The sequence below is a fragment of the Lactuca saligna genome, chromosome 3, assembly GCF_052625555.1.
Source record: "Lactuca saligna cultivar CGN05327 chromosome 3, ASM5262555v1, whole genome shotgun sequence".
Taxonomy (NCBI): Eukaryota; Viridiplantae; Streptophyta; class Magnoliopsida; order Asterales; family Asteraceae; genus Lactuca; species Lactuca saligna.
The window spans coordinates 50,734,477-50,748,312 of NC_136419.1; the positions used below are offsets into that span (position 1 = coordinate 50,734,477).

The 13,836-nt window shown below is 38.5% G+C and overlaps 1 protein-coding gene across 1 annotated transcript; it reads right to left on the reverse strand.

Annotated features, from left to right (window-relative positions):
• Positions 1-3,446: 3,446 nt before the first annotated feature.
• LOC145033655 (uncharacterized) lies at positions 3,447-4,588 on the reverse strand. The gene is made up of 2 exons (XM_078982233.1): positions 4,030-4,588; positions 3,447-3,922 (listed from the first exon to the last, which is right to left on the reverse strand). The coding sequence occupies exons 1-2, from the start codon at positions 4,265-4,267 to the stop codon at positions 3,762-3,764; spliced, it is 399 nt and encodes a 132-aa protein (XP_078838359.1). The 5' UTR covers positions 4,268-4,588; the 3' UTR covers positions 3,447-3,761.
• Positions 4,589-13,836: the final 9,248 nt, after the last annotated feature.

The following is a 13,836-nucleotide window of genomic DNA, read 5'->3' on the forward strand; positions in this document are numbered from 1 at the left end:
CAAAATAAGTTGACAGATTGTAATGAGTCATGCTTATTATAGATTGTAATGAATGATGGTTCATTTTAGTACAATTCATTATACTAGAGTATGCTAATGAGGTCATGTTCATTTTCATGTACAAAATTATTTGATAAACTTGCTTTTTGGAACAACCATTTAATACATTTTATTACAAAATTACTTGAACAAACAAATTTCAACTACATCTCAAATTTGTTGGCGATCCACTTCCGCAACAATTTCAACTATTACAATTTCAACTATTATGTCTTTGAAATATTAAAATTTCTTTTGTGGGATATGATTAGGAAATGGCACGGCTTAGTCTAACTAGAAGCAAACATAGAAAGAAGATAAGTCAAACTATCGTCGGATGTAGACCGTCAATCAATATTGCACAAATATGCTTACAAAAGTGACACTGCGTGTATACCAAATCTTAGGATGACCCGAAGATGTTTCACAAAGTTATATGACATGCTTCACACATTAGGTAGGTTAAGAACAAGTATACATATGGATATTGATGAACAGGTGGCCATATTTCTTGAAATTATTGCATATAATGTGAAGAATCGGATCATGATAGGTCGTTTCCAACATTCTAGAGAAACAATTAGCAAAATTGTTACATGAGTTTGCAATGCAGTGAGAAGGTTGCATCCACATTTGCTTAATAAACCCGGACTTGTTATAGAAAACTCTACAGATCAAAGATGGAAGTGGTTCAAGGTATATATACAACTTATACAAATGGTGAAGGTTTCTTAACCCCGTATAGAGGTCAAAGATACCATTTGAATGATTGGCATGCAGGACACCAAGCAACTACGCCTAAGGAATTATTCAACATGAGACATTCATCTGTGAGAAATGTTATAGAAAGATGTTTTGGTATTTTGAAGGCGAGATGGGGAATTTTAAGGGACAACTCATATTATCCTATTGATCTAAAAAATAAGATCATAATGGCATGTTGTCTTCTTCATAATTATATAAAACAAGAAATGACAACTAGTCCATTTGAGAACCACTTTGAACTAGACGAGGGAAACAGAGATGTCAGTGGAAGAGACGATAATAATATCACTTATGTTGGTGTATCAACCGAGTGGACTACATTTAGAAAGAACTTAGCGCAAACAATGTTTGATTCTTGGAATACTACACATTAATCATTTCTTTTTTTTTGTTATGTTTATCTATTGCTATAAAAGAAATTGTGCTACATTTTTATTTTCAATAATGAAGTTTAATTTATTTTTACTGGTTATATTTGTAATATACATGGTTGGGTATTTTTTTTATTGTATGCATTGTTTCATCTAATTGTTATGTTTATAGCAATAGGTGTCAAGGAAAAAAGTAGAAACTATCACAACTGGCCAATTACTTAAGATGCCAAGCTCGTGGAAGCATTGGTAAATATGGTGAACATGATAGGATTTAAAACCAATAATGGTTTTAAATCTGGATATTTACAAAATCTAGAAAACACATTGAAGGAAAAAATTCCTAGCTCTGACATATTGGGTAACCCCCACATTGAGTCAAGGATCAAAACCATGAAAAAAGATTGGCAAGTCGTTTATGATATGGTGAATGGTACGAACACAAGTGATTTTGGTTATGATAGCTCAACTTATTCTGTAGCAATTAAACCAACAGTTTGAGATTCTTAGATACAGGTACAATATTAAAACTTTTATATATTTTGTTACTTCTTAACTATTTATATTATTATTTTTATGTGCTAACCTTTTATGATACAAAATAGGTTCATAAAGAGGCAGGAAAATGGAGAAATAAGATATTTCCTCAATACGAGGATTTATGTATCATTTTTGGTAAGGATAGAGCATAAGGGAATAAAGCCAAGGATTTTGCCCAAATGGAAGAAGATGCAAACAACGAAGAGCAATCTGAACAAATAGAAGATGGTTTTGAAGAGCAACCCATAGAAAATGAAGAGCAAAAGAGTTGATGTTGTTATTAATGGAATAACTATTGCAGCTAACGTCCTTGGAGAAAAACTTGAAAAAGCAGCTGATAGAATGAATCAAGCAATACTGGGAGAAAAATAAGTACAAAAAAAGCTTCAATAGTGATTCCTGAAATTTCAAAAATGCATTCATTGAGTGCCTTTGATAGGTTCAAAGCAAATAGGAAAATAATGTGTGATCCAGAAACCATGTTAAGTTTTTGGAATTTGGAAGGAGAAGATCGAGAGGATTTTGTGAGGTTCATGTTGTAAGAGTGATATGATTATGAACTAGGTATTTAGACAGTGTTTGGCACGGAGCTGTTGGAAGCGTTTTGGAGCTTCTAGCTTTTAGCTTTTAAGAAAACACTCTAGTTTAACAAAAAACTTCGTTTGGTAGTACGAGCGTTTAGCTTTTAGTTTAAAAAAAACGTTCCAAATCTAAAAGCTACTTCATGCGTTTAACAAAACGCTACTGAACTTTTGAAATCAATTTCTATAATTCTCCTTAAAACTATATTTATATATTTATTTATTTATTTATTTTTAATCAATTGTCCTTTTATGTAATTATATATTTCAAAAGCTTCAAGCTACTTTTGCTAAATATTCATATAAAAAATAAAAGTTACAGCTTCTCGCTACCAACTACCCGCTACATGCTATTCACTACCCGCTACCAGCTACCTGCTTCCAGCTAACAACTACTTTTGTCAAACACACTCATAGTGTGTGGTTAACTTTCTATTTTATTTTATTTTATTTGGATTGGAAATAATGAATGCCATTTGTTGATTTATAATATAATATATAATCGTTTTATTTCAATTTTAAAAATGTTTTTATGATTTTTATGTGTTCGATGAAATACATGTTAGTTATTTTTAAATTTATATTTTATAAAAAAAAGTTTAATAAAAAAATGACATATTACAAAATTCGTTTTCCAATTCCTTTGTGAAATCAACAAACCAAACAGAAAACAGATTTCATTCCATGTCAACAAAACGCATTTAAATTTCTAGTACATTCAGATTCTAATTCATTTGACAAATTTCATTTCTTTCAAAATCTTTATGCGAATCAAAAGCAACCTTAATATTTTCTAGTTATGCTATGTTTGGCGTAGTAGCTGAAAAACTAACTATTAGCTGAAAAGCTAGCTGTTAAATATATAAAAAGTTAGTTAATAACTGAAAAATTAGCTGATAAAAAATAACGTTTAATAAAACTAGCTGAAAGATATAGAATTACATAAAAAGACATGTAAGATAATGTGTTTATATAATTAATTAAGGGATGTATGTAGAAGTTTTTAAAAAAGCTCATAAAAAACTAGTCTAACTAGCTTTTCAAAAAGTTAGTTTATAAATTAGATTATAAGCTACTTTTTGGTTTACCAAACACAACAACATAAAAAAGTTCGGAAAATAAACTAGCTTATCAGCTAACTGTGGCGCGCCAAACACAATGTCACACAATGTTAAGCTATCTGCTACGTTATTGAATCTTATATTTGTTTATGGAATCAAATATATGGTATTTTTTCGGATTGGTTAAGATATATTTAGATTGCAATGATAATCTTTTGGATAACCAAGATATGACAACATATCTAGTAACAAATTAAACCCACTCTATCCTGGAATTGCTCATCACGAGTATGAAAGGGTACGATTTTCATGACATGAGATGAGAGGTGCCATCTGCTTCATTCTTATTAGACAAAGGAAAGATGAATTCTTATGACCCACCAAATCAAACTAGCTCGATTTTTTTATTGGTTTGCTTTTAAACTAAGTGATCTACTAAGCCATGACTTCCACTTGCCGGACCTCTTCCGCGTAATCTCCGCCACACCCTCCGACTGCCCAGGCTTCTTCCATAACATGAAGTTCCTCACTCCGAACGATCCAATCATCTCCCATGGACCCAAAGCTGCATCAAATTCATCAGAATCTTAGTTCTATAAACCCACAATTACATGCAATAATAAATTCAAAGTTCTTACATACAAAAGATTTGTTAGTGTGGTAGGAATGTACCTTCTGTTCCGACGACTGGAGTATACAGAAAGAAGTCACTGAATTTGGTGCCAAGAACAGGAAGACGATCCTCACGAGCGTAGGACTTGAGAGCGGTTTCGATGACGGCAGCCACCACCTCCTCCTCATTAACCACAAAACGGATGGGTCCGGAGCTTCCGACGACGTTTATCTTGATCAGAATTCGCTTGCCTCCGCTTTTCCTGACCTGATCCTTCTTCTGCTTGAAAGCCAACATGCTTCTCGACTAAACTAAACGGCGGAAGACGACGGTTATAGGTTGAAATTCTAGGTTCGGCGCCGATTCAGCGGTAGCGCCAAACCTCCTTGCGAAATCCAAGCGGAAAGATGTTTCTTGAAGGGAGGGAAGAGAACATGAACTGGTGAGGGACGATTACCATTAACAAATGGTAAGTTGCCCGGAGAATTCGAGAGATTTTCAAATTAGAAGAAGCGATTAGAAGTTTCGGATTGTTCGAAGATATATATAACGGTGACCGGAGTATCGATGAAATTTGCAGACACTTGCCTACCACGTTTCAAGATCCTATGTCTTTGTTGTCACATCCTCACAGCGTTTGGGCCTGTATATAGGGTAATTTCTGAAAAACGTAAAAGGACGTGACTAAAATGGCATTGATATGTAATCGGGCTTTCCTGGTCAAATAATATTTTATATTGGCCTTCTTAAAAATCAATATCATAATTACTTTTAATTTAATATTGAACCTTCATATTATTATTTATCCAAAATAAAATTATAATACTTTTACCGCTTTATAAATTTTTATATCTTAGAATTACGTGTAAAATTAAAAAGAACTTTCCCCATTATTTCTACATCTAAATCGATAAAGTAACTACTTCTAAATTATTAGAATGTCGTTTTATAACACACAATCTTCAACTATCTCTTTGGAATCATCGCATTGATTGCTTAAAAATTTTTTTGTTGATTATTGTAATATTGTAAATGAATGATATTTTAGATATTACCCTAAATATTATGATATTTAAGGACATATTATAATATTTTGATATTTAAGAAGGAAATATACGATATTTTGATATTTAAAAATAACATATGATATTTTGATGTTTGAAAATGTCATATATGATATTTTGAAAGTTATGAAAGGTAAATATGACATTTAAAAATTAAGTTGGATAAATATGATATTTTGATGCGTTGAGTTTCATATAGGTTGTTGAACAATGATATCTGGAAATGGATGGTGCTAGTGGGCTTTACTAGATAAAGGCGGTTACGGGTGTTCCTAAATCATTTCGATTTGTTCATATCTATTTGAATGATGCTACTGATTCTCTACAAAACTTCACTAGAACATCATCTTTTTTTTTTCTAGATTCAAAGTTGCAACGGTTATAATAGTGGTAGATTTTACCGATGTCCCTGAATTTGATGTGAATAGAGATTCAAGGCTCAAGATTTTGTTCCTCATTTCATCTCTATAGATAATATGCAATTGTTATTATGTTAATTGATATTTGGAAGAGTTTACTATGTTGATTAAAAGGGTTAATGACCTAGTTTTTGTACATATTACATTAATATGGTTTGTTATCACCGTTTAAAAAAGGTAATAAGGTTTTAATTTTATCCACATTAAGTTCCTAAGATTTTTTTTATACATATTATACTAACATGATTGTTATAATCGTTTAAAAATGGGTAATAAGATTTAATTTTGTCCACATTAGATCCCTATTTTTAATATTTTAATAATTTCATATAACTCTTTTACAATTTATATTAGTATCAAGTTAGATGGTTTTATCATTTTATCTTCACATTTTAGTCGTCCATTCACCACAATTATGGTTTTAATTGAAATGTTACATAACAATTTTTTGTTACCTTTACAAAATAATAATAATAATAATAATAATAATAATAATAAATAAAAAAAACAAAAAATTAAATAAAAAACTAATAATAATCAAAGTCTTAATGATTAAAGCTATGTTTGGCGCGCCACAACTACCTGATAAGCTAGTTTATTTTTTGATCTTTTTTAAGTTATCATGTTTAGCAAGCCAAAAAGTAGCTTATAAACTAGCATTTTAAAAAACTATTTAAAAGGTTTTTTTTAATTTCCAAATATACCCCTTAATTAATTTAGAAAACATATTTTTTAAATGTCAATTTATGTCATTATATAAATTTAAGATAGTTTATAAGCAAGTGGCAGAGACATGGTCAAAGTAAAAGAGTATCCCCGACAAGTAATGGGGTATCTCTGATAAGTAATGGTGTATCGGGGATATCCCATTGGAGGAGCCATTACTTATCAGGGATACTTTATTTTTTTCGGTGATACTCCTTTACTTTAACATTTACTGGCTTATAAGCTATTTAAAATTTATATAATGACATAAAATGACATTTAAAAAATATGTTTTCTTAATTAATTAAGGGATATATTTGGAAATTAAAAAAAATAAAGAAAAAACTTTTAAAAAACTATTCTAAGTAACTTTTTAAGACCCTAGCTTATAAGCTATTTTTTGGTTTGCCAAACATGACAACTTAAAAATGATCGAAAAAATAAAGTACTTATCAGCTAGTTATGACGTGCCAAACATAACCTTAATCATTAAGACTTTGATTATTGTTATTACTATTATTTTGTAGATACGACAAAAAGTTGTTATCTAACAATTCAAATGAAACTGTGGTTATGATGAATGAACGACTAAAATGATGAAGTCATCTAACTAGATACTAATATAAATTGTAAAATAGTTAGATGAAATGATACAAATATTAAAAATAGAGACCTAATGTTGACAAAATTAAACTTTGTTACCCTTCTTTAAATGATTATAACAACCATGTTGGTGTAATATGTAAAAATAAATAAATAAATAAATAAATAAAAACTTAGATAGGTAATGTGGACAAAAGCAAAACATTATTACCTTATTAACCTCTTAGTTTATTAACTCGTTCATTGAAATCTAGTTTCAATGCTAGAAATGGACGAAATGGTGCTTTTTGATTCATATCTTATTGTTAATTCCATTTTGCAGCTTTATTGTATTGATTTTTGATTTTTTTTTATTTGTGTTGGCTAAATTTTTAAGCCGAAGAATGTTTGTTATACTTAAATTTTCAAATGTTTTTATACTCATATTTATATAAAGAAAAATGCCATTGGAAAATGATAAAACTGTACAAATGGTCCATGTGGTATTGGAAAATGATAAAACTGTACAAATGGTCCATGTGGTATTGGAAAATGATAAAACTGTACAAATGGTCCATGTGGTTATGTGAAAATTGTTTATTTTTGTCCAAAAAGGTTTGGACTAGAACCAGAGGTCCAAAATTTTCGTTTTGTTGCGAGTTTGATCGAATTTGTTATGAACTTCTTCTTAATGACGATTTTGCCCTTATTTTTTTTTGTTATTTTGCAATTTTTTTTTTATTTAATTGTTTTTTATTAAAGGAAAAATTAAAAATAAAATTTGTATTTTCTATTTTATTTTAATAATTTTTTATAAAAGAAATAAAAAATTAAAAAGGTTTGGACCAACACCGAAGATCTCTAACACACAACCCTGGTAGATATCAGCAGTGGAGACTGACCGCTCATCATGTATAAAGACTCTCAAGGGCCTGCTTAGAGTCTCTCGCATAATACTAAAACCGCAACAAAAAGATGATGACACAAAATATCGAATCACACCTGAGTCAGACATCACAAGCACATGAATGAAATTCACAAGTAAACTACCTACACAATCAATAATATAAGCAACATAAATAAATCAACATAATAATAAAGAACACATATCAGCCATGAAGTCTTGAGATGCCCAAGCCTTTTCTGCTATCAACTGAAATGTTCTCCCTCGAGCCCTCAGTGCATTGGCCTTCCCCTGCCGGCCATCAATAATACGCAGGGTCACGGGGACTAGAGTCTAAACTGCCCTAGATGCCAGCTGAGGACACTCGGCCCACATGTGTCTCTTCTGGTTTCAATTAAGCAAACTCAAAATACTTTGAGGCAATCCCTGGCCAAATGCCACTCCGTTCCACACAGGTAGCAAGTCGTCGTTGACCGACAGGGTCCCTCATGTCCCTTGCCACACTTTCCGCAAATGCGGACCTTTTGTCATCCAGCTCTTGGGTCGGTGGACTTAGGCCCCTTAGTCATTGGTTACGAATGCACTATCCTCTTATCTCTCACCTGGATATCCCTCTCCTCCCTAACCTATGTCTCCATCTCAATCTCTCTCCTCCTAGCATTGGTCAACAGCTCAACCAATGTCCAATATGAAGTGTTCGCCATAAAATCATGGATATCCGTCCTCAGAATACTCAAATACCAACTCACACGTGCCTGCTAAGTAGACATGTGCTCATGGAAGAACAAGTCCCTCACATGAAACATCCGAGTGATCTTAGTCATCGTCTCTGTTTTCTGCTTAAGAGACATGAGCTCCTGGGCCAACCTCTCTCTCTCTCTCTCAACCACTGGAACAAACTCATCTCTAAAAATCTTAGTAAAACTCTCCCAGGTCACCACAGAATGCTTTGCAATAGTATAATCAGTTGTCACAAACTTCCACCTATCCTTCACTCCCAAGCGAAGCAGGTTCAACGTGGAATGAACCCTCAGATTCTCCGGACAGGAGCAAGTGTAAAAACATCCATCAACATCAGAAATCCATATCATATCAACAACTAGATCCTGGGTCCCATTAAACTCGGGTGGCTTCATGTTGTTGAATTCCTAGTACCATAACGAATCACCCCCATGTGGTCTCGTAGCAGCAACAGTTGCAGTGGCTACGACAGCAACAACCTCAGTGACGACATCATAATGCTCTTCGAAAGTCTCAATCAGCATAGTCTTGATAGAACCAAACATCTCGGGGATAGCCCCTCTATTTTTTATGGCCACCTCTGAAACGACCCAAAAATACGACCCAAAAATTTTTGTTTTTAATATAATCAAAACTGTCATCAGAGTATCATATAATAAAACCATGCGTGATGTATTCCAAAACATGATAAAATACTGTGCGGAAAGCTGTATCATACTACATCAAATCAAACAACTAAATCAATCCCAGGCTAAAGCTGAGGCGGTAGTGTGTGCGATGCCGTCATCCCGAGCTCTTCCCTTTGCTTGCGGAAGTACCTGAAACCAAAACTGAAACTGTAAGCACGAAGCTTAGTGAGCTCCCCCAAACTACCACATACCATACAATAACATATAAACACATATTGGGCCTTGCCCACTGCATCGGGCCGAAGCCCGGAAACTGCATCGGACCGAAGTCCGGAACTGACTGGGACCTTGTCCCCTGCATCGGACCGAAGTCCGGAACTACTGCATCGGACCGAAGTCCGGAACTGACTGCATCGGACCGAAGTCCGGAACTAACTGGGACCTTGTCCCCTGCATCGGACCGAGGTCCGGAACTACTGCATCGGACCGAAGTCCGGAACTGACTGCATCGGACTGATGTCCGGAACTGTCTGACTGAACATGGCATGGCATAACACATCAACTCGCATAACACATATACGCCATGCTACATCGGGCCGTGGCCCGGAACACATAATACTTAACACATAAAACATAGCACACAAATCCTGTTCGAACCACGAAGGCATCGAACATACTAACTGCTGCATCGGACCTAAATCCGGGAACTACTGCTAACTGTACGGGCCGGCATTGTGGCCTTAGACCCGTTCCTATTGGAAGGAAACTCACCTCGTAAGCTGGCTGCTGAGTGTGTGACTCGGAAAGCTAGCGGCGGCTGCTCCTGAATCTCCTCGGCTACAAGTCCATAAACACACTCAATCAAATACTAAACACTGCACTTGGGGTAAAATGACTCTTTTACCCTTGGTCAAAGTCAACTCTCTTTTGGGCTGACTCGCCGAGTTGGCCACCCAACTCGCCGAGTCCTACTCTCACTTTTCACTTCTGCTCACTGCTACTCGTCGAGTCTGGCATCGACTCGACGAGTACCCACTTGATCCAAGAACTCAGACAATCTTCATCCGACTCGCCGAGTCGTATGAACAGACTCGACGAGTTGTTCTTGATCCCAAGAAGATTGCCTTGGACTCGCCGAGTTGTATGAACAAACTCGTCGAGTCCCTCCATCACTGAGTCCACTCTCAACTCGCTGAGTCCACTCTCTAACTCACCTCGCACACTCGACACTGATAAAACTGAAGGACTCGGGACTCGCGACCCGACTCGTCGAGTCGTTCTTCCGACTCGTCGAGTCGCCGCCATGCAACTGATTTCTACTTGATTTTGTTTGAATCCAATGCATACAATTGATAGATCTGAGTCCAATAAGCTGTTTTACCACGTAAAGTTTCCAACTTTACGTGCACAACCTCATGAATAAGGGAAACAAGGCTAAAAGATGCATAAAATGGGTAGATCTATGGCTAACATGCAATATAACCCCAAAAAGACAGTAGATCTGGGCTCTACAACACCCCAACATTCAGATCCATAGATATATCGACTTAATAAGACGTTCATGCAAGTGTAAGGCTTGGAACAAGCATCAACTAGCTCTTAGGAGAGCTCTAATGGAAGTTTAAAGCATATAATAAGATGGAACTCCGAAAATACCACTATTAGCTCTGATTTGGCCTTGGATCTTTGCACTACAACACTTCTCCTTGCTTCTTCCTTCTTTTCCTTCTTCACACCTTCACAAAATGGCACCAAAACACATATAAGCTCATCAATGGAGGTTTGGGACTCTAACACTGTGTTCTCAGGGTGAGGGAGGCGAGAATGGGGTCTATAAGGTGGTATAAATAGTGGGCAACCCGGGAAAATTTAGGGTTTCACCCAGACAGGTGGACTCGCCGAGTCCATAATATGGACTCGCCGAGTCCATAATATGGACTCGTCGAGTCGCCGGCTCACGCGTGCCCTCAGACGCGACCCGACTCGGCGAGTCAGGCTAGAACTCGCCGAGTCCCTCTAGGAAAACTCACTATAATTACCAATAAATCAACATACCGGGAACGGGTCGTTACAATTCTCCCCCACTTGTCTCAGACTTCGTCCTCGAAGTCTGCTACGACTGGATCTGCAAATAACTCCGGGTAATGCGCTCTCATCTCCTCCTCAGCCTCCCACGTCCATTCAGACCCCTTCCGGTGCTGCCACTGCACCTTTACTAGCTGAATTACCTTGTTCCTCAAGGTCTTGGTCTTCCGTTCCAGAATCGCGACCGGCTTCTCGATATAATTTAGGCCGCTATCAACCTGAATGTCCCCTAAGGGAACGACTGCTGTCTCATCCACCAAACACTTCCTCAACTGCGACACGTGGAAGGTGTTGTGTATCTGACTAAGCTCCTCAGGGAGATCTAACCGATAAGCAACCCGACCCACCCGGGCCAAAACCCTGAAAGGACCAATGAATCTGGGGCCCAATTTGCCCCTCTTCCGGAACCTGATGACACCTTTCCAAGGTGAGACTTTCAGAAGAACCATTTCTCCCACCTGGAACTCCAAGTCTGAACGCCTCCTGTCGGCGTAGCTCTTCTGCCGACTCTGCGCAGTCTGCAGCCTACTACGGACCTGCTGGATCAACTCCGTCGTCTTGAGCACCACTTCGGTGCTCCCTATGACCCGCTGACCGACCTCACCCCAACAAATCGGGGTCCTGCACTTCCTGCCATATAACATCTCAAAAGGAGGTCGATCAATGCTCGCATGATAACTGTTGTTATACGAGAATTCCGCTAACGGAAGATACGTATCCCAACTGCCCCCAAAGTCTAGAACACATGCCCTAAGCATGTCCTCGAGAGTCTGAATCGTCCTCTCGCTCTGCCCGTCAGTCTGAGGATGGAAAGCGGTGCTGAAATGGAGACGAGTACCCATCTCGTCGTGGAATCGCTTCCAGAATCTGGACGTGAAACGAACATCTCGGTCCGACACCACCGATACCGGCACTCCATGACGTGCCACAATCTCTCGCACATAGATATCGGCTAACTTTTCCGCCGATATACTCTCCTGAATTGGAATAAAATGGGCACTCTTCGTCAACCGATCCACTACTACCCATATCGAGTCCACCCCGCCTGCGGTCCTAGGGAGTTTGGTGACAAAATCCATGGTGATATCCTCCCATTTCCACACGGGAATGTCTAACGGCTGCATCTTGCCGTGAGGTCTCTGGTGCTCCGCCTTGACCTTCCGACAGGTCAAACATCTCTCCACATACCAAGCAACATCTCGCTTCATGCAGGGCCACCAATAATCAGATCGAAGATCTCGATACATCTTCGTCGCCCCTGGGTGGATAGAAAACCGAGACTTATGAGCCTTGTCCATCAATACTTGACGTACCCCACCCCAGTACGGTACCCATATCCTACCATGAGGTGACAACAAACCACGACTGTCATAATCAAATGAAGCTACTCGGCCCACTATCCTCTCACACTTCTGCCTCTCCTCCTTGAGACCCTCCATCTGAGCCTCCTTGATCCGCTCCAACAAGGGAGTGATCACTGTCATCCTCATACACAGATCTCTGATAGGGGCCGTCGACACCTTGCGGCTCAGGGCGTCGGCCACCACATTGGCCTTCCCTGGATGATAAAGGATCTCACAGTCATAGTCCTTCAGCACGTCTAACCATCTCCTCTGCCTCATGTTCAAACTCGGCTAATCCATAAGATATCTCAAACTCTTGTGATCCGTGTATATAGTACAGCGGACCCCATAAAGGTAATGTCTCCAAATCTTGAGGGCAAACACAACCGCCCCCAGCTCCAAATCGTGGGTAGGATAATTAGCCTCGTGAGGCTTCAACTGTCTCGAGGCATAAGCTACCACATGGCCTCGCTGCATCAATACTGCTCCCATACCTGTGATCGAAGCATCACAATAGACTACGAAATCCTCTACACCCTCTGGCAAGGTAAGGATCGGAGCCTCGCACAATTTCTGTCTGAGAGTCTCGAACGCCGCTTGCTGCTCAGGCCCCCAACGGAATACCACCGACTTCTTGGTTAGTCGGGTGAGCGGCACTGCTATCTTGGAGAAGTCCTGAATAAATCTCCGATAATACCCTGCCAACCCTAGGAAGCTCCGAATCTCAGATGGAGACCTCGGGACCTCCCACTGCATCACGGCCTCAATCTTGGCCGGATCAACCAAAATACCCTTCTGGTTAACGAGATGCCCAAGAAACTGCACCTCGCGCAACCAGAACTTGCACTTGGAGAACTTAGCGAAAAGTCTCTCCCTCCTCAAAGTCTCCAACACCTCCCGCAGGTGCTCCTCGTGCTGCCCCTGAGTCTTGGAATATACCAAGATGTCATCTATGAATACTATCGCTGACTGATCCAGCATCGGTCTGCACACGCGGTTCATGAGATCCATGAACGCGGATGGGGCATTGGTGAGCCCAAAAGGCATCACCACGAACTCATAATGACCATACCGGGTCCTGAAAGCAGTCTTCTGTACGTCCTCATCTCTAACCCTCATCTGATGATAACCGGAGCGTAGATCGATCTTGGAGAACCAAGACGCTCCCTGAAGCTGATCAAACAAGTCATCTATCCTCGAAAGTGGGTAACGGTTCTTCACCGTTACTTTATTCAACTCCCGATAATCAATGCACATACGATGCGACCCATCCTTCTTCCTCACAAATAAGATCGGCGCTCCCCAAGGCGAACTGCTCGGCCGAATGAAACCCTTGTCTAACAGCTCCTGAAGCTGCGTAGACAACTCCTGCATCTCAGGGGGAGCTAGCCGAT